At 43.4% G+C, this 21,673-nt stretch overlaps 1 protein-coding gene across 21 annotated transcripts in view; it reads right to left on the minus strand.

Annotated features, from left to right (window-relative positions):
• The window catches only part of LOC108105423 (basement membrane-specific heparan sulfate proteoglycan core protein), a 77,678-nt gene that overhangs the window by 22,996 nt on the left and 33,009 nt on the right, over positions 1–21,673 (minus strand). For 2 of the 21 annotated variants that reach the window (XM_017211973.2, XM_017211972.2), the window contains 12 exons: positions 7,156–7,266; positions 6,622–6,744; positions 5,788–5,913; positions 4,750–5,211; positions 4,033–4,181; positions 3,580–3,673; positions 2,933–3,103; positions 2,515–2,661; positions 2,215–2,347; positions 1,863–1,948; positions 938–1,114; positions 272–514 (listed from right to left, as the gene is read on the minus strand). In XM_017211973.2, the coding sequence (XP_017067462.1) occupies positions 272–514; positions 938–1,114; positions 1,863–1,948; positions 2,215–2,347; positions 2,515–2,661; positions 2,933–3,103; positions 3,580–3,673; positions 4,033–4,181; positions 4,750–5,211; positions 5,788–5,913; positions 6,622–6,744; positions 7,156–7,266 (2,022 nt within the window). Of the gene's footprint in view, positions 1–271; positions 515–937; positions 1,115–1,523; positions 1,641–1,862; positions 1,949–2,214; positions 2,348–2,514; positions 2,662–2,929; positions 3,104–3,579; positions 3,674–4,032; positions 4,182–4,749; positions 5,212–5,787; positions 5,914–6,105; positions 6,564–6,621; positions 6,745–7,155; positions 7,267–20,716; positions 21,057–21,673 lie in introns of those variants that run through there. The other 19 variants (XM_017211983.2, XM_017211982.2, XM_017211987.2 and 16 more) reach the window with 16 other exon arrangements.

The raw sequence follows: 21,673 nt of genomic DNA on the forward strand, positions 1-21,673 counted from the left end.
AAAAACGTTAAATGTGCGAAATAAAAATCTTTTCACATTGGTGCTGCTCAAGCGCCGTGCTTACGGATAGAAAACTTTACAAAGGTGCTTGAAAAATAAAGATAAATCGATTTCGATTGCTCCTGGAAGATGATATTAGACTGGAGACCCAAACTTAATCAAGATCTCCACATACGGAGAGACCTCCTTCTTTACGATCTCAAAATCAGAAAGGTGGGTAAATGGCTATGAAAGATGTAACTTGGGGAAGGCGATGGAGAAGGAGACTTACAGTTGGCCTCATCGGAGCCATCCTCGCAGTGCCTGTGGCGATCGCATCGCTCAGTTTCCGAGTAACACCTGCCACTGGGGCACTGGTGCTGGGGACATGGCAGTGACTTTATGGAGCATCCCAACTCATCACTGCCATCAGAGCAATCCATATGGCCATTGCATCGAACCGAACGATTATAGCAAGACTCATCGCAGTAGAACTGATCCGGGCCACAGTCGCTGGGCCTTAGTCGGGTGGTGGCTTTATGGTTAAATGGTTGGCATCGGTAACATCATGCAGAGTGGATTGTGAGTGGTTTATGGATGTGTGGATGACGCAGCAAGAACGAGAGACAAGAAAGCGGGATGTTTATGCATATATCTTAGTTTGGCTAGCTCCTAAGGCTATGACCACATACAAACCTTCTTCCTTTGCGGAGAGTCTTAAAAAACTAGAGATTAATTAACTATGCCTATGAAGCGGGGGGTCAACTTGATCTTATTCCAGATGCTAATGGCTAATTGGCATGGTATGGCAATGTGTTTGTGATTTTCAATATGTGAGATTATGGGATCTTGTTAAACTGAACGAAAAGATCAAATTAACCTCCAGTATATATCTTTCTGTTCTTTATGATGTATCCTAAGGATATAATGTTGGATTGGAGGACAATGACTCGATTACCCGTGCCGAAGCAAACGCTGAGGTCCTCATCGGATCCATCCGAGCAATCCTTAATATTATTGCACTGCAAACTGAAATCGATGCACTCGAGATTCGCACACTGCCACTCATTGAGGCGGCAGGCTCTCGGTATGGGATTCGGACTCGGTTTTTGTGTGGGATAATGGTTGTTGGTCTCTGTGGTGTTGTTGAGTGGTGTAAACGGATATATGTTGATGGTTGATGTTGTTGTTGTGGTCGTGTTTTATGTTAGCAAAAAGATGGAACGACAAAATAAGACAAACAATAAACGAATGCTGGGTTGCAGGAGGGCTTAAGGAGAGCATATGAGATCTTGAAATTGCATGAGAAAAGCTTAGAAGGAAGCGATTAAGTTGTAGGAAAATAGCAAGGTATTCGTTTCAGACATAAACAGGATCCATGATCCATGGTCTATATATTCTTATAGCTTAGACTCAAGTCATCTTAGAGAAGAGATAAAGAATCTGATCTAGTTCTGATCCATATAGAAGGTAAAGAATCTTTGAAATAATTCCATCTTCAGAAGAAGTCAAGAAGGAAGATTGGAGGAGGTTGGATTCGTTACCCGGACAATACATCTCGTCGTAGCCATCGAGGCAATCGCGTTTGCCATCACATCTTATTCTCCGACTCACGCAAGTGCCATTGCAGGCTAGCCTATTGGGTGGACAATACCTCCTTGCTTGAATTCAAAAAGATAATATCACCATGAGAACTCATATTCGAAGGACCAAGTAGATGGTACGAGAGAGTCAAAACCAATAAATAGATTTTACGATCAAATCAAGCGACCCAAGGCAAAGCAGCTAACTTAGACTAATTCTACGTTGGTGGGTGCAGGGGACTTTTTTTTGGATTCAGTGGGTCCGGTGGTGGCTCAAGTTCTTGGGCCACTTCTTCTTACCGCAGTGACGCTCGTCGCTGCTGTCGGCGCAATCGGCGATGCCGTTGCATCTCTGACTATCGGCCACACACTCGCCGGTGTTGCAACTGCAGGCGATGGACGATGAATGTCGGTTAGCGATGGTCGATGGTGGGTGATGTTCGAGTGGTATGGTGGATGATGTGGATGTGTGTTGTTGTGTCGTTTGTTGGAGTAAGAGCCATAACATGGAAGAGTAGAGAAATGATTATGATATGAAAGGAGTAGAACGGAATGGATATGGAGGGGTGGGATGGATTTTTCTATTACAAAAACAAAAAGATAAATGTGAATGGAGGGGAAGTTTGGTGGTTAGATGGATACAAGGTCTTACAGGTAGGCGTCTTCACGGCAGAAAGTACAGTTGCGTTCGTCGCTGCCATCTTGGCAAGTGGTAACTCCGTTGCATAACTGATCGCGGGGCAGGCAGTAGCCGTCGCACTCGAACTCAGACTCTAGACAATGGTCTGCGAATGATGAGGTGAATGTGAATGTGAATGTGAATGTGAAATGGGGTGGTGGTGGAATGAGGAGGTGCATGAAAGCGAGTTGGTTGGATCGTTAGAGTGGTTAGGCTTAGTGGAAGTAGCACCTGGAGCCATTCGGTTAGCCCCGTTACGGCGGGGATCTTTACCTGTGTACGACTGACACTCGAGCTCGTCGCTCAAGTCTTCACAGTCTGCATAGCCGTCGCACTTCTTCTCTAGCGGCAAGCACTGACTGTAGTCACATTCAAACTCAAGGATATCACATTCATTCAGTGGATTGTTGTCCGGGTCGTCTGTTTATCGTTCATTTTTTGTTGTTGTGGGTGGTGGTGTTTGTTATATGAAAAGTATGAAAGATAAAAGATAAATGATAGAATCAAGTTCTAGGCATGCGGATAGATCTAGTTGCGGTTTAAATTGCAGAGCATAATCTTGACTGTACTGACGAATGCCAAAGGCACTGCCCTTGACACTCTTCAAGTAACCCCTTTGACATTCTGCAATTCCCCACGCAACTGCAGAACATTATGGATGATGAGTAGATGGATGGGAGGAAGGGACTACCGTAGGTGTCTCCGTAGGTGTAGATGCAGTTATATTCGTCGGAGGCATCGGCGCAATCGTTGATGCCGTTGCAGTGTTTGTAGCCGGAGATGCAGCTTCCATCGCCACATTGATACTGACTGTCCAGGCACTGGACCCCCAAGCGAGTCTTGTTAAATCTTCCATGGAGGTCTGAAGATCGGAGTTTTCAGGGGGCGGGCGGGCGTTGTGTGTGTGTTGTGTGATAGCGGGTATAGCAGATAATTACGTTTCAGGGTGTCAAATGACGGGATAGATTTTTACACGGTATAGACGGGGACGAAGAGAGAACAAAACAGAAAGTACAGTTAGCAACAAAAGTCTATGTCTGTGAAATGAGGGCAATTCGGTGTGGAGTGGGCGCTAGCAGTTAGCAGTTAAACCAATTAGCAAAGAGCTGCTTACATATCTAAGTTAGCATCGAAACTCAAACTTAGTCTATGATTAAAATAAATGTAACGGTAATTTAACCAAAAGCTAAGGTGACTGAGAATGATCGATAATGGAGAAAAGGGATAGGAGAAAAAAAGAAGGCAGGGTTCGTAATCGATATCGAAATCGAACGAAATCCCTGTGTTATGATAGAAAGAGATAGAGATAGAGATAGCGATGATAGAGATGGTACTTACGGCAGGAGCTCTCGTCGCTGCGGTCGCGGCATTGAGGTTTGCCATCGCACACTTGGGATTTCGGAATGCAGCCTCCGCCGCGCTGGCACTTGTACTGAAGAAAGCATGAGAATTGGTGTTTTGTACAGGTGTCAAAGGTAGGTCGTCCACCTCTAGCAAGTGTGATTGTGTGTGTGTGTTTGGGGGAGCTTTTGTTTATATCTACAAAGTGCTAATTGATACGAAATACGATTCTGAAGGATCAGAATCGAGGATATGAGGATCAAAAAACTAAGATTACTTATAGGAAGTAAGCTAGCAGTCACTTTGAAGTTAATTTTGCAATTTAAAAAGGAAATAAATTGAATCTGATGGGATAATTTTGACCATATTGACGTGGAAAAGCATCAAAAAGCACCAAGTATATATATTTTGGGCGGCATGGATGAATGGCGAATGGGCTGTGGGTCTCACCTTGTCGCCGCTACACTTGCACAGAGCGTCGTCCTCGTCTTCGCCGCGTCCACAGTCGGGGATGTCATCGCAGACGCTCTCAATCGGAATGCAATCGCGATTGTGGCACGCGAATTCGATGTTTTCGAGGCACGACTGGGGCGAGTTGCCTGTGATGTGTGTATGCGCGTGTGTGTGTGTGGGGGGGGCGTTGATGATGGGTGACACAATAGGGCATATGTATAATCGCAATGATAGTAAAACAAGCCATAACGAGAACGGAAAAAGAGAAGAGAACGAGTGAGCAAAGTATATATATGTACAGGTATGGGGACTTGGGGATTATGAGGCATATCAATTAAAAGACTTTATAAATTAAATGCTTAAACTAACTAAATTGTACTTGCGTGTGTGTGTGTGTGTGTATGGTTTGCTGGGTTGGTTAAGGCTAAAGTGGGTTTCAATGTTTCAAACATGGCATGCACTTTTACTTAACTCTACGCTTCCTGAACCATCAACGCGGCTTAGATTCATAAGGTAATGCCACCAATTATCCTAAACCAATTATTAATCCCTCCATGCTCGGTAGCCCAGCAACAAAATAGCCAGGAAAACCAAAATCAACCTTGGATCCGCAGTTATTTTGTTGCCAGATAATACCCTCTATTACCAGCAAGCTGGCTTTCCGTTACCCACTTAAGTATGCTACACTTTTCAATGCTTATCAAGGACACCTACTCGCTACGCCGACTGTTGTTATTAGGTTAGTGGTCGTGGACTCGGTGCTTGTCGTTTGTATTGACCATGGCCAACGAGGAGGTGCTTCGGTGGTGGCTCTGGTGGTGCTGGTTGTGCTGCTGGCTAGGGTGCTGCTTCGCTCCAGCTGGCCCGGGCCCTGGGTCGTGAAGGTGTGCGTGGGCGTGGTGATGTAGGGACGACGGGTACTAGTGCTACGCTGATACTGCTCACAGGACTTCTCATCGCTCATATCATTGCAGTGATAGTAGCCATCGCATCGCAAATGCAACGGGATGCAGACATTTGAGGCAGTGCAGCGGAATTGATTGCTCTCGCAGGTATGACTTTGCTGATACACATGGTAATCATGGACGTCCATTTCGTGCAGCCAGTCTTCGTTCTTCGGTGCTGGCCTAGGCGGATAATGGCCAATGGGTATGCCCACGCTATCCACCTCTTCGCCTGTTTATCGTCCGATTATTAGTTTTGATGGGGGTTTACGATAGACGGGCACATGGGAAAACCGCATGCAGACCATGGATTTTTTTTAAGGTTATTAGGGGTTTTTTTTTCGATAAATCATGCATTTTAGGTTATAATATTATCGTTTCGCCAATTTCGTAGATCGTCGTTGTTGTTGTTTTGGTTTCCAAAGGAGGTTTTCGTGCGATTAATCGATTAATTTTGGGCATTCGATAACCAAAACCAAGGGTTCAATACACATTTTTTATCGGGTTGATGGGGAAAAAGAAAAATAAAATGATTGGAGTTAAAATCAAGGTCAAACTAAAAACGATTGACACACACACTTCGATAGCTGGGTATCTCGCCCCACTGGCGATTAAAGCGATACAAGCGGAAGTAGCACACACACAGAAAAAGAGGCTGACAAAAGAGGGAGTAAGACGACAGAGATAGACAGATAGATAGGGAGGAGACCAACACCAAATAATCGATTTTAGTTACCCACGAAGAGACGACAAAGCAAAGCGGAGAAAAAGGAGAAGACACTTATTATCGATAACACGAATTGCTTACCGCAGCTAATCTCATCGGTATAATCGTTGCAATCGTAGATATTATCGCACACCTGACGGATCGGTATGCACTCACCGGTTCCGCATCGGAACTCATCGAACCGACACTCCCCATCCTCATAGCCACCTGGCGACGCCGATCGATATGGGCTTGTTAGTTTTGTTTTTTTTTTTGGGCGATTGGTGAGGTGAGGTGACAATGTGCTGGTGATTTTTGTGTGATTGGGTGGTGTGGGTGATAGGGTATAGGTATGAACTTACCACTGCTGCCTCGGAACGGTAATCTTAAGAACCATGAGCAACGCTTCGCTTTACTCACCCTCGCAGTAGCGCTCATCGGAAATGTCCTCGGGACAGTCGATGTTGCCGTTGCAGAGTAGCTCCTTGGCTATGCAGGTGCCATCGTCACACTGCCATTTGTCGTAAAGACAGGCTGCATTCCCATTCGAGAAGCAGGAAAATATGGATGATAGGACATAGCAAATATGGATCATTATGTTGGTTAATTAACCCATTGCCAAACACCTACGACAGCCCTCCTCGTCCGATCTATCGTTCGGACAATCGGCCCGACCATCGCAGCGATGGACAATCGATATGCAGCTCAAGTCCCGGCAGGTGAACTTGCCCTTGGGGCAAGTGTATCGCAGCTTGGGCACAACTGTACCATGGCAGCATTAAAATGAAGATTCAAACGAAGATACAAATTGATGTAGTAATGGCGCGATGATAAGATCTTGTAAGCAGTTGCCAGAATATCCTTTTACTATCCATAATCTGGCAACGCTACAGATGTGATGTGAATGAGTTGATGGTTAGATGGACTGTTACTCACTTCCGTCGCAATGCTCCTCGTCATCGCCGTCGCTGCAATCGGAGTGACCGTCGCACTGCTGACTAACACTAATGCAGCGTGTGCCGTCGCGACATTGATACTCCATTCCGCTGCAGGCGGCGGCTGTTAGTAGTATGGGTTGTTGGTTAGTGGTAGCGGTTAGCATGTTTCGGGGGTTAAACGAGAGAAAAATATAGGGTTAGTAGTGCTTATGTAATGGCTGCTTATCTACTATCTACTATCAATAGTAGTAATAGTTATCAAGGTGAGCGATGTCCGGTTAGTGTTACTTAAGATACGATATTTAGATACGATATAAGCTTAGAAAGCACAGCTGGCGTAACCGAAGAACTTCGGAGAACCAGTTTACACTACAACTTAAAGACTAGACTCGCTTAGTTTAACCATAAAGTAAAAGGTGTCTTGTGGGTGGGGTAAACACCCACTTTTAAGTTCTTGATGATTAGCACTGTGTTCTCTCTACTGGCTAGATCTGTTCTAGACCTTATCTATGGGGTCGCCTGTATTACTTACGGCAATCCTCGTTCTCGTCCTCGCCCTCGCTGCAGTCCGAAACATGATTGCATCGCAGGCTGGCATCAATGCACTTTCCATCGTTGCATCTGAACTCGTTGCCCATACACTCTGCAAATAAACATAAAAAGTCGAGAATTTTATATTTAGAATGTTGGATGGATTTGACAGCCTGCAATTAGATGACAACCGGATGCAGTTTAACAAGGACTTCCGCTGGCCCATGAAGGCACTTCGCTCGCCCACTTCGACACCCCCTCGTCAACTTGAAAGCAAAAGTTTGTTAGGTGTTTGTTGTGTGACAGGACAGCAGTCAGCAGTCAGCAGTCCCCCCACCCCTCGTTAGCCACAGTTTCCTGTGCATGTTTGTTGGCCTTTTGAACCCTTTTTTCCGGCATAGCCCGTCCCTAACTCCGCTTAATATTTCATACAGGAGAGCAGCAGCAAAAGCTAAAGCAGCAGCAGCAGCAGCAGCAGCGCAAGACTCTTAAGTAATTTCACAAATATTTTTGGATAATTTTTTTCGCATAGCCCCATTCAAAGTGACACAGCGCGGATTTGATTACAAGCAGCCGGGAAACAGCCGCGCACAGGGATATAGATAACAAAGAGAGCTGGTGGGAGGGGGGGTGGTGTGGAAAACAGAAGAGCCGCGAGCTGAGGCTAATTAAAAGTAAAGAAAAGTTAAGCGAGCATTAGAGGCAGGAGTGCGGGTGGAGTGTTGTAATCAGAGCAGCTTAAAGTCAAAGCCAATTCGAGGGCAAACAATTAGCAAAGATTCCACTTGATTTTTTACAATGTTTGGGTTAAGGTTTAACCTACGGCAGGATCTGATCTTTAACTCTGTGAAGATTTATTGTTAAATAAAAGTCTATAAAAACAATTAGAAGTTCACTTTTGAGGAACTGAGGCCATTGGCCGCAGTAAGTCAACAATTTGTCATCGCGAATGTGGCAGTTAATGTGGAACTGCAGTGGCGAAAACTTAAGCAACTTTCGGGCTGAACACAAATCGCCAAAGTTTTACTTTTTGGGCAATTTTCAACACGAAGGCGATGAAAATTCCGGCCAACAATTTGACAATTTCATTGCAGACAGGCAGGCAGTCAGGCAGTCAAAAAGGTAAAAAGACCAAAAAGAAGGAGTGCAAAGGCGCCCCAAGTCAGTCGGCAAATATGATTTTTATTTCTTAGCCTCTGTGTTTGTTTTCATTTTCCAACTGCCGCGCTGCTTATTGACATTAAAGATTCAAATAGTGGGCCAGAAGGCAGGGGCCAGAAGGAGCGCATAAAGGATTTCGGCTGCCAAAGGTTGTTGGGCTCCAATTATTTGGCCAGACGTGTGATCCTAATCCTTTTGACGGCCCCGCAGAAGCACACAAACAACAAATTATAATCCGCAAGTCGGAAAACAAGTTTTTTCCCTCCTCCTCCTCCTCTGGTGTTTCTTGATAAAGGTTGCAAGAAATTGGCAAAGGCTGGGGGAAGGGGTTTCGGTTTGGTCCAGCTGGGGATTTTCACCTTTCACTTTTCCTATTATTTGTCTTTCTTCTTCTATCATTGTTTTTTGTGTTGCAGTCTGGACGTTTATGATTATTTGAATAATTTCAAATTTAATCATTTGAATTTTATTCTTTTTTTTCTGAGAAAGTATTCAACTTACATGCTGTACTTTTGCCAACATTCTTAAATATTGGTTATATCAATTACCGGTTTTTACTATTCCCAATGCCCATAAATTTAACCCCTAATGACTGGTACTTTCCTCCGCATTCCCAGATTGCACTATTTCGCAGCTCCTTTGGCTTCATCTTCACCTCCACCTCCATTGTTGCATTGTGTCTTCTTCGCTGAGTGTCAAATGGAAATCCTCCCCCCCTTAGCCAAGCTTTATATTCTTGACTTTTTTTCCTCCTTGAAATGGGATCAGTTTGGATGGCAGACGTTTTTTCCGCTTTTTACCCCCCGCTGACTTGCACTTGAACTTAAAGCGCCGCCGGAAAGTATGCAACATTCATACACTTTCGGCAATACGAATAGTTTCTTTCTTTTTTAGTCCAAACAAAGTTGCAAAATCATTAAATATATTAATTAATAATAATAAATACAAGTTTAATCATTAGAAATTCCAATAAAGAGCTATCTATATTCAAAGTAAAAAGCTTATATTATTTTAACCGCAGTTGTAGATTTCTCAGAGCAAAAAAGGAAAAAAAGGTGGTGAATGCGGTACGGAAAAGCTGGGAAGACGAGTCGTCCAAAAGGAGGGCTAAATTCGAGTCGATAATTGATACGCGCGGGCGCATGGAAAACGCAAAAGAGCGCCAACAGGCCAAAAGCCGCAAACAAACAAGTTAAGAGGTGTGTGGTGTCTGTGTGTGTGCGGTGGTGTGGTTTGGAGAAGGGGGCAAGAAAAGTCCCTCATGCAACGGGTTTGGGTTAGGGGGTTAAGCTGACTGAAAATTGTTTACTTCGCTATGCCACGAAAATTGTATAAAAATTCAGATGAGAGACTTGAGGGCAAGGGAGAGGAGAGCAAAAGCTGTTTAACAGCAATTTGTAAAAAGTATTTTTGATTTGATTATTGCTCGTTAGCGCTTAGCGTTCCATCGAATCATTAACTCGCTTTTATCAACAGCCAAGCCAAAGTGCTTTCAAAGGGGGTCGCAAAAAGCGCCAAAACCCAGCATTTTAGTCTAGTTTAAACCGTAGAATAAAGTACCAAAGAAGCCAAGTAAATATCTAACAAAATTTTGGTCGAAATCGTCGCCGTCTGGCATGCAAAAGTGTTATTACCTTAACCTTGCAACTCTTTCCCAAACCTCCCCCCCCCCTCTCAAAAAAACCTCTTAATTACGACCCCAAAAAAACTATCAGCGATAAACGTTAATTTCGGTTTTATGCCTATGACTAATCGATTTCCGTTTTCGTTTTTCAGGTAGGCTAGCCAAAGGGGGGAAAGGGGTTAAACAGGAAGAGCCATGTCCTGATGCAAATCTCGCATACGTGGCGTATGCGTGATGTCTCACATTATTAATTGGCCAACATTAATAAAGGGTAAGGGCTATGGCGGAGAGCATGGGAAATGGGAAATGGCCCAGACAACCTTGTCGGTCCGTTTAATTATGGTTTCCCTGTTTGGAATTTCAACTATCTTGATTAGTTCTTCCCATAAAGGAAACACGAAAAGTGCAAAATACAGGCAGCTGGAAAAACAACATGTCCAGTTCTCTTTTTAAGCTTTGTCCATAACTAAGCCAATATTTGGTCCAAATATATAATGTCATTATCGTTGAGTTTGTTTTTAAGTTCCTAGTCGAACTGCATTTGTATTTGCGGTTAAAAATGTCAAAAGATTGTCAATTTTTGAAAATTTTCATGAAATTTGATGAATTTCCGTAGAAAATAGGTTTCTTGATTATTAAGCCATTAAATCAGTGTTCAAATCAGAACAATAATGATAAAAGTAAGTATAGGGGTTTAAAGTTTTGGTTGTTAGTTGCATAAAACAGTCATCGCTGTGGCCATGCGTCTTGTTTTAAAAAAGTTAGAGCTAAGAAACGGCAACCAAAGGCGGATCTATGCTGCCAAAACATGTATTCATGATTTTAAGCACCAAAAAATCAGTTTTTTTGCTATAGCACAGCCAAAAATCGTCCAAATGAAGAATGTAATACCTCGTAGGGCTCGTAATTTGATTGCTGTGATTCTCAATTGATTTGCATTAAAATCTGGAAAACTTCATTTTTGGCCCATTTTTGAAAATTTTGATGATGGTACTTATCGAAAATGCGAAATTTGGACCAAAATTGATTTTCCCAAAATCGAAAAACGAGTGATAGGGGTTGTTAGTATTGGTCGTTAGCAGCACAAAACAGTCGTTCTTTTGGCTGTGCGCCTTGTTTTGGCCGAGCTAGAGCTAAAATACCGAAAATAATATTGCAAATTTCTGTCAAGAATAGGGTTTTTGACATTTTAGCCATTAAATCAGCACTCGCACCAAAAGAATCAGAACCATAATGGTAAAAGCAGGTATAGGGATTTAAAGTGTTGGTTGTTAGCTTCATAAAACTGTCACTGGTTTAGCTGTGCTGTTTTGACAAAGTTAGAGCTAAGAAACATCAACAAAACCGGGATCTCTTCTGTCAGAAATAGGTTTTTTGACATTTTAGCCATTAAATCATCACTCGCCCCAACGAAATCAGAACAATACTGCTAGAAGTAAGTATAGGGGTTTACAGTATTGGTTGTTAGCTGCATAAAACAGTCACCGTTTTAGCCGTGCGCCTTGTGTTGACAAAGTGAGAGCTAAGAAACGGCAACAAATCCGAAATCCATACTGTCAAAAGGCGTATTCAAGATTTTGGCCACAAAAAAAACTTTTTTTTTGCTATAGCACAGCCAAAAATGGTCCAAATGGGGAATGTAATACCTCGTAGGGCTCGTAATTTGATTGCTATGATTCCCAATTGATTTGCATTCAAATCTGGGAAACTTAATTTTTGGCCCATTTTTGAAAATTTTTATGATGGTACCCCTTATCAAAAATGCGAAATTTGGGCCAAAATTGATTTTCCCAAATTCGAAAATCGAGTGATAGGGGTTGTTAGTATTGGTCGTTAGCAACACAAAACAGTTGTTCTTTCAGCTGTGCGTCTTGTTTTGGCCGAGATAGAGCTAAAGAGCCTAACATAGTATTGCACATTTCTGGTAAAAATCGGTTTCTTGACTTTTTAGCCCTTAAAACAGAGCTCGCACCAAAAAATCTGAACTATATTTATAAAAGCAAGTATAGGGGTTTAAAGTTTTGGTTGTTAGCTGCATAAAACAGTCATTCTTTTAGCGGTGCGTCTTGTTTTGACAAAGCTAGAGCTAAGAAACGACAAGAACACCGGAATCTCTGCTGCCAAAAGACCTTTACGTGATTTTAAGCAACAAAAAATGCATTTCTTTGGCCATAGCAAAGCCAAAAATGGTTCAAATGAGGAATGTAATACCTCGTAGGGTTCATGATGATTCATTCGTTCATAGCAGCACAGTTGGACTTTTGAGTGTGCGCCTTATTTTGACAAAGTTTGAGAAAAACCGCTAAAAAATAAGAACTCTTTCCGTATAAAAACGTAATCCTGATTTTTCCCAAAAGCAAAGAATTAACTTATTCTAAAATTGTCAAAATTTGATCTAGAAATCGAATTCTTTTTTCCCAAAAATACATTTTAAGCACTAATAACATTAATACACGAATGACTTGCCTAATCGCAGCGGGCATTTGAGTATGTTGAAGGAATCCCAACGATTCATTTGCGATTTAAGGCCTAAGCTGCTCGGTTAAATCAATCTCCATCAGTCAAAAGCCGCCGGGGCCATCATTTATGATCATATTCATTTTGTTATTTGGGCAGAGAGATCCCCGGCAGCAGTGGCAGCCCTTAACCCCCTGCTGCCGGCGGGGGCTCGAATGCATGTCAAGTGGCAGCGGAGCGACGCACTCGAATGACACAGAGACAGGGACACACTCTGATTGATGGCTTGATTCATATTCATATTCATATTCATATACTCAGACTCGTGTGTGCACTCACTGTTTCTCTCCGCTCGGCTTTTTCGGCTATGTAAACACTGCCAACAGTCGACGTCAAAATGGCAGCTTAACACGAAGCTCATGAATATGCACAGAGCCTCCGGCCTCATCCTGCGCCTTAACCCCTTGGTGCAGCGCGTTATTTAATGAGTCATTAGCTTGGGGGGAGGGTTGGACCTTTCAGACCTTTCTGGGGTTTCGTAGGTCGTAAAGGTTGCCCCCGAGTGTTTAGTTTTCGGTTGCAGTTTGCTTAACTCGCGATGCGCCGCAAAGAAAGAGTGCGGGAAACCGTGTCAAAAACCAGTGACAGTTGCGTCAGTTCAGCTGCACTGCGAGAAATCTTTTACTAAAAGGCATTCGTGTTAATATTTACTTTGGTATTTTGTCTAACAATGCCTTGGCTTGCTAATGGCTTGAAGGAAAAACCACTTTTTGTTGACATTTCCAGACCAGAAAGTTAGCCATAAATCGAAGTTAGGTTTAAGCCCATTTCTAGATACTAAATAAACCCAATTTGCTGACCAATTTGGCTGCGATTTCTCATGTGTGGCAAAAAAAAGAGAAGTGGGAGAGGGCAAAAGGGGGTTTTATGTACAGCAGCAGCTGCTGCAGGGGCGACAATTATGTGGCGTCTGCAGTTTTAAGTGCGCCTTTGCATGTGGCTCTGTTTGCTCAAGCAGCAGCGGCGGCTCTTTCGCCCACCATGGCCACCCCTCCTCCCATTTAACCCCCTCTCCTCGCTTTTGCCGCTTCTTCAATCTATTCCACATTTCACTTATTCAGTTCGTAGCCGTAAACACACAATGAAAATGTCGCATAAATAAGCTCAAAAACAAAAACAAGAAGGCCCAAAACAGGAATCGTCGGCGTCGACAACAACTTGTTGGCTAAAACCTTCTGGTTTCTACTGCTAAATCGATGAGATTGTTTGACGTTGGCATGTGTGCCTGCCACGCCCCTCCTCCTACTTTATCAAAACAACAAAAAAAAAAGGAAAGAAAGAAAGAAAGAAAGAAAAGACCTGTCTGCGGGTTAAAGTTTCGCCACTGATTTGTCGCATTCCATGCGCAATGTGACAAACGTTAATTTTTGTGGCTTGTTTTGCATAAACTTTTGCTGTAAGACATACTCCTTGAAAGGGAGCCAGGCGAAGCAGAGGGTTAAGGGTTCAGAACTCCAAGGGTTGCGTTGTCATTGCGTGCGTCGTCTTAGTTACTCTGCCAATTTATGGTAAATTAAATAAATTTATCATTTGCGGCCACAGTGGCAATCGCAGCTCTATATTAAAGTAGACCTTGGTCGAAGCAGAAACTCTTCTTCAATTTGTATGGCTCCTTAGGGAAGGGATTACAGCTTAAACACAGCCGAAAAGTATGCAACAATATTTGATATATTCAAATTTTCTTCACTTTTTAGGGTTACATTTTGAAGATCTTGTCTGGCGAAGTAGAAATTCCCTTAAAACACATATTTAATTTCAAAAAGAAAAAGAATTTTCCGATCTTTCATAGAGTTTATGCCCTTTGATTGAGGGATTATGTCAAACTGGATTCCAGATGACATCGGGCCAGAACTTGATCAATGTGAACTGAGTTGTTTCCGTTCGGAGTTGTAGGTTGCCGCTTTGCCGGCTTGCCCCTTTGCCTGTCGCATGTTGCTAGTTGCTAGTTGCTGGTTGCAAGTTGCCAGTTGCCGGTTGCCGCCCTTAGTGGTCCGTGGACAAAGTAAAAGTGTCAGCGCGTGCCAGGCACCAGTGACAAAGGGAAACGGAAGGCGGCGAAACAGCAAACGGAAACCGAAAACCGTAGGAGGAGTTTTCGCAAGGCGGGGGGTGAGCTTCCTCCCAAAGAACAGGAGCAGCAGCAGCAGGAGCAAGGGGGGGGAATGGGAGACAAATCCAAAAACGAATCGCAAGTTGTTTTTTTTTCTCCTAGTTCTTTGCGTTTTGCTTGGAAGTTTTTAAATACTTTTGCTGCGGGAGGGGAGGGGGGAGAGCAGAGGTAGAAAGGTGGAAAGCGGAAAACGGAGAAAACCGCAACAGGAGCCACAAAATGTCGGCTGGCAAGAAAACCAACAAAAGTCAACGGGCAGCAATTAATGACGTTTGTCTGAGAGGGGGGGCGGAAATTGGCCACACAGTTGCGGCAAACCGATTAGCCTTTAAAACGATTAAAGATATATAATAACATAAAGATAATCCTTGAATGTCAGTGAACTAAACCCAAAATGAAAAGCTTCAAAGACTTCTATCAGATTCATTGTCTCAATTATGAGTTAAATTTGAACTTAGCTTAACGTATTTACTACACCCACAACAAGCCCACATCCGGAAACACCTCGTATTTGCCATAATTTGAGCTGCACTGCAACTGCCTGGCAAATATCAACAGGGCACTAGTAGCTCGCCTGCTGGCACCACATGTCGTATGCGTGATTTGCCTGGCCTCTCTCACAGCGCTTTTTTGTCTTTTTTCGTTTTTTTTCGTTTGGTTTATGAGTTGACTTTGGACTGCATAAAATGCATGCATATCCATATAGCAGCAGCCAGGGGGGATATGTAAATATTTTATACAATTTATTTATTTAATTTTCAAGTCTTGAGAGGGGACACGAGTGCCCGCTATCTTATGATATATCGCTGAGCAATTAAATGCTATCGGCCAGCGAGACATGACAAACATTTATACATACTCTCTCTCTTTCTCTCTCTCTCTCTTTATATATATATATATATATATACATGGGCAAAAGGAGTAGCCTTTAAGTAGGGAAATTGGAGAGACACGTTCAATCCAGCGATTGTCATTAATCATTGCGGGCGGGCCGGGCAGACATAACCATAATAACCATTTTGTGGCCAAATATTTGTTGGCCGCCGCGGAAAGTGGAAACCGTTTCTATGATTGAGCCAGGACACGCTTCGGTTTCAGGCCCTCTCTCCTCTAACCCCTTTCACCCCCTTTCGCATTCCAACCCCCTTAATTTCCTCCCAACCATAACAGCCAGCCAGAATCATGAAGTTCATTGCCAAATGCAGGCCAACATGGATATGCAAATGCGGCAACGGCAACGGCAGCGGCAGCGGCTGATCGATGGCCAAGGAAGAACAGAACAAATGGCACAAAGTTAGAGATTCCCAGATTCACCCAAATAGATAGGGTCCCCCCAAAAATGATGAGGATGCCCCGAAAGCCAATTTCCCAGAGATCATAAACGTAGAACCTGCCTTTCGCTGCTTTAAATTGAAAGACATTTTACGTAAGGGAGGGCATTAAATTTAAAATTTTCCAAATAGTTATGGCTCATAAATATGAATGACATAAGGAACTGCAATATTTTCCATATATCGCTTGGTCTATTTTCTATTTTTAGCCATTAACCCTTTCCGGGCCTTCGACTCTGACATGATTCATCGGATGAATGAATAACTAATGATTAAGAGCTCGTGGCATATTCGAATTCCTGGCCAATCACTCGCTTGGAATGCACTTCCAGGTTCCCGACTTCGGAATTGGGATATATAACATATATATATATCAGATGCGATCCATCTATATAGTTACTCCACTTTCGGTATCAGCCGTAGTGGAATATTCAGATTTCTCTCGATGCGGCGGCACTTTGTATGCCTTCAGATAGCTATCTCTTTCTTCAAACGAGCTAGCTATCTCTTTCTAAGCATCATCATCATCATCATCATCATCAGCGACGTCGTCGTCGTCTTTCTTATGGCATCAGCTGTCGGCCGATGATGTCAAGCCGCCTGTAATAGCAATTACAAATAGTTCAAATGCAGTTTATACATGCATTCCCGCCGCCTGCATTCTAGCACTGAGAGAAAAACTTTTCACTTTTGGTATGAAATTCTAAAGGGGACTTCCCTTTCTAAAAACTCCTTTTACTAGCCATATTTCTCTCAGTGTTTAAGCTATCGTGAGTGTGTGATCTGCACTTCCTCCCCTCATCCGCCCTTGCCATGCCATCTCAATATCGTTTCGCCGACATCGTTTATCGTTTTGGATGCTCGATTAAAATTCTTTACGTCATTTAGATAACGAAGTGCTCTAGGCCACTAGCTTGTGTTTTTGTTCTTTCTTTTTATGGATTGTCAGATTTTTGCATTGCTGATAAAAAAGACAAGCAAGCCCAAGCAGTGGTCGGTCATGCCCAGTAACCCAGTAAAAGCCAACTCAAGGCGCCAGTCCACCCCACCCCACCAATGCATCTGGAAGTCAAGTGGGTGCAGCCGCAATTTGAGTGCATTATCGACAGCTCTAATACCCCGCAATTTGCCCAGAAAGTCAGCTGCTGCTGCTGCTGCTGAGCTCATTAGGCAGGTGTGATCGTAAAGCTCATGAATAATGCATCTCCGATTTGGTCCCCCAAGATTGAGTCACAGGAATTTAATGATTGAAGGATTGGAGGGGGGAGTTATCATATCTCAAAGACTCTCTCTGCTCTGCTTGGAAACTTTTCCCTTTGCTCCAAAAACTAAAAACTTTAAAGATAGTTTTTCATAAGCGAATCTTTGACTGCACCGCGGCATTGCATTTTCCGTTTTCGTTTTGCAAATTGATTTCCTTTTTCGCAATTCAAATGCCGCCGCAGTTTCCCTTTTTCCGATGGATGCCATCTGAGGGCCTATCGCTGGCAAATCGCTGAATCTATCTGCTGGCTGGCTAGATGCATTATGCGGTATCTGACCGCATCTGCAGTGCGCTCGTAAATTCACTTTTGCTGTCCCGTTGTCGGTTGCGTTCGCTGAGCGTTGAGCGCGTTGAGCGTTGTTCCAGTTGTCCCAGTTGTCATGCAAGTGTCTGTCAGCATTTCTGGCCTTTTTTGCATTTGCATTGAGAGCTGGGCAAAATAAACTACAAAAAGCCGTCTAAAACGCTGACAGGCGATGCTGGGAACACAAATTAATAAATAAGCCACTTTTTAGCCATGCACGTGCCAAACACTTACGACCTGAGCGAGAGAGATGCAGTGCCAATTAATGGCATGCATTAACTGCAGCATGCACTTTGAGAAAAACTATGCTTAAGTATGAGGGTGTCTTTTAGATATTCCGATTCTTCCTTCAGCCAATTATCGAAGGAAATGCATATGCAGGCAGTGTCCTGCTCCTGCCCCCAGGTTATCCTCCATTGCACACAAATTGGCTATTGGATGACCCTCTTCCGGAAAACTCCATTTTCCCAGTGCAGTGTACAGCCCTGGCAGGCAGATCAACATCTTCGGACATTCAATATCTGAATGGCGAGCAAGGCCAAGCTGACTTGGAATCGTCACTCGCCTGGGCCTGTCAATCGGGCCAATCAAATGTTAATTCTAATTGCGCTGCCGCTGCATAAATTTGTATAAATCAGGTGGGTGGTGGGGGTTGGTGGTTATACCTTTAAGATACTTAGATACTGGGAATTAAGTCACGTATTTAATCAGCTAAACAGATTTTCCTCTTTTCCGCATACGCAACAATGTCTGGCCATTTTCCATTCCCCCCCCTACAATACAGATCCCATTTCGATTCCGTCGTCTCGAGTTTTCAGTTCAGTTTTCTTTTTTTGCCCAAGTCCAGGCGCAAATATCAAATCTCATTGCGAAAAACTTTTCTTTTGGTATAATCTGCAAGGCGACTTTTCTCTAGGTTCTCTCTCTCTTGACATTTCGCACGCGCCTTCAACAAGCAAATTACGTGCCTGGAAAATGCAGAGGGGGTGGGATGGCTGGAAAAGCTCTATACATATATATAGTCATATGCCCAATGGCATTTAGACGTTTTGACATTTTTGTTAATGGCATAAGCATCAAATTACATACAAGTCAGCGCAAAGAATCAGTGAAGGGTTTTCCATTCCACACAGCCAAACAACATGGAACGACATAACAAAAGAGGAAAAATCTCGGAGATGGGAAAAACTTGAAGCCAAAGGCAAGGCAAGCCAAGGCAAGGCAAGGCAAACAATTCTGGGCCAGAACGGTAAACAAGCGTTAAGTTAACCCTGAAAAAAAAATAGAATTAAACCGAACAACACTCACTGCTCAGCCGGATAATGCAACTGCAAATGCTGGAAATGCACTCCGAAGCGTTTTCTAATTGTTCTCGCAAAAGGCGCTTACATCAGCGCATGAGCATTCAGCTTGAGCTCGACGCCTTCTTCTTCCTATTCTTCAGTTAAGCAAACATATATATCCCCCTTCCCCCCCTCCCCTTTGCCATTTATTTATTCAAGAGCCTCGCCAGATCTCATTTCATTTTCTCGAGCGCTTTCAGGAAGCGCTCTAAGCAGGCAACCAGAAAAGAAAACTCGCTACAAATAGAAGGAAGGTTGGTGGCAAGAAGGTTAAGGGCGGTTAAGGGGGGTTAAGGGGGGTTAAGCAGCAGCCAGTGTGTGGCACATTGTACTAAAAATAAACATCTTTCAATTCATTCTTCTAGCAATTGCAAGCAGCGGAGTAAATAAGAGTCCCGAATTGAAAACTTGATTTCATGACACACGAAAACCCAGCAGCGAGGCGAAGCTTGAATACCCTTTTGAAAGAGAGTTCTCTTTAGATATTGATATAGAGTATATAGGATATAGTATAGTCTGTTCCCTAACTAGATCTGCATCTATATCTCAACTCCAGAAAGCCTTTCAGTAGTGCTGAATAATAGTTTCGCATTATGTTAAGGGCTCGGCTTGTTTTGTTTGTTGTTTTGCTGTTCGTTTGCCTTGTTTGTTTGTGTTTGTTGTTTTGTTTGTTGTTTTGTTTGTTGTTTTGTTTGTTTGTTGGTTTGCTAGTTTCTTAGCTGTTTGCTCCCTTTGGGGCTTTAACTTCAATGCGATCGGGTTACGGTTAATGAAGTCAAGGATGACATTGTTGTAATGCCCGCCAGATGCCGAAGCAGTTAACCGTTTTCAATTTCTCTCTGCTGACGGTTCCTGGTGTATCCGATGACCAGTTCGTTTGTCTCTTCTTAAACCTCAAAACTCAAAACTCAAATCTTTCTCTCACTGACCGTGACCAGAGGCCTAGAAAACAGTTACAGTCACAGAGACTTTCAGTCTTACAAAGAGGCAAGCCAGCCAGCCAGACAATGAGGGGGGCGGCTACTTCTGTTACCAAGGGTTAGGCTTAGCTTACTAAGCTAAGAAGAAAATGCCAAGGAAGGGCGATATGCAGGGTGATATACTCAGACCTTATCGGCTGACTAATAGATTGAGTAACCACCAGACTTAGTAACTTTGTAAATATTATTTAGAAAAAACTAGGCGAGTGAACACCTCATTTTCCCCAATGACTTCTTTCCAGCTCTTCTCTTGCATCATCTTAGATGATCTCTCTCTCTCTAGCGCCGCCTATCGCCATCAGGAAGGGAAATTCTTTTGCAGCTCATCGAGGCTTATCAAGATAATTATTCTATTCTTAGAGTCGGGCGGCTTCAGCATCAGCGGGCACTCTTAACTTATCAAGTGCGGCGGCCCCCGTCCGTTGTCGAGTGCGCTCTCTTCGCGGCTTCCTAAATTAAGATGTTTGTGCAAATTAATTGGTCGCTGGCATCATTATTGCAACAGCGACAAACAATTAGCCTAGATTTGCGCAACTCGACTAAAATCAACACACCGAGCGGAGCACTCAACACTCATCCGAATGCACTGGCACTTCCAATCTCTGCATCATCGCCAAGCTGCTGCAGCTGCATTCCTCAATGCCTCCAAGAATGACTCAAGTTCTCAATTTCTCAATTTCTCAATTTGTGAATTCCTCTCAATTCGATATCAAAACGGCAATTGTTGTCACTTGAGGGGCAATTAAATGGGGATGGGATGGGGGCGGTCGATTGAAATGAATTGCCATCCGAGTGCCAGGGCAAGAAACCGATTTAAACTTTGTGTTTCCCCTACTTAAAAGTTAAGGTTTTGGTTTTACACAGCCTTAAGACTAAGTTAGACTCCTCTGATCAGGGTTTTCCACCCCCCATTTTGCAGCAGACTTACCACCATAGCTGAGATAGGTGCCGCGGGCGAGGCTTTTCTGTGGCTTTTCGATGACGATCAGGGCCGCCAGCAGCCAGAAAGCTGCCCTCAGGCGCCGTCCCATCGCGGATGCGAAATTTGGATGCGGATGCGGATGCACAAGCGCGGGCTATAGTATATTTTATAAAAAAAAAAAAAAAAAAAAAACAAACAAACTACAAAAATAAGAGAGGAGGAAGGTAAGGAAGGAATTTTCCAGCTCAATCTTTGCCTCAACTTGTTTTTCATTTCATTTTCATGTTTTTCTTTTTCTTTTTATTTTTCTTTTACATTTTTTTTTTTTTTATTCTCAGCAGCTCATTCGGAATGTGCGAAAATTTCTGTTTCTGTTCTGGCGCATAAAAATCACAGCAGGCGTCGCTTTAGAGGTCAGAAAAGGGGTGGCAGGGGGGGGCGTGACCGCACCCGGCGAGCGACGACACTTCCGCTGGCAAACTGAACGCATTAACAACAACAGCAACAACAACAAAAAGAAGGATACTTTAACAAACATTTCCGTTACAAATGAAAGCAATGAAGGACCCAAAACAACCCGCCCACTGGTGACCCGCACTCTAACGCCCACTCAATGGTGACCCACACACACACACACACAAGCACACACACATACACACAGTGAAGTCCACTCCGGACTTCCGTCTTTGTCTATGCGGCCAAAAGTCGAGAAGTGGCTGGGCTGCACTTCAAGAAAAGGCTTTACCCTTTGAGATTTCTTTTCTTAACTTTTCAGGCTTACAAAATGAATATTACTTGGAAAATAATTGAATTTATGAATCAAAATTAAGAAGAGGTAAGGAAAGTAGAGACCTTTTCTCTCTGTGTAACTCAAAAAACACCAGCGAGATGCGTGGAAAAGAGCTTCTCTGAGCTAGTGCCATTAGGCGTTGCTTAATTTTAAATAACGCAGCGAGGAGGCCT

Source organism: Drosophila eugracilis, unplaced genomic scaffold, assembly GCF_018153835.1.
Source record: "Drosophila eugracilis isolate 14026-0451.02 unplaced genomic scaffold, ASM1815383v1 contig_2167, whole genome shotgun sequence".
Lineage (NCBI taxonomy): Eukaryota > Metazoa > Arthropoda > Insecta > Diptera > Drosophilidae > Drosophila > Drosophila eugracilis.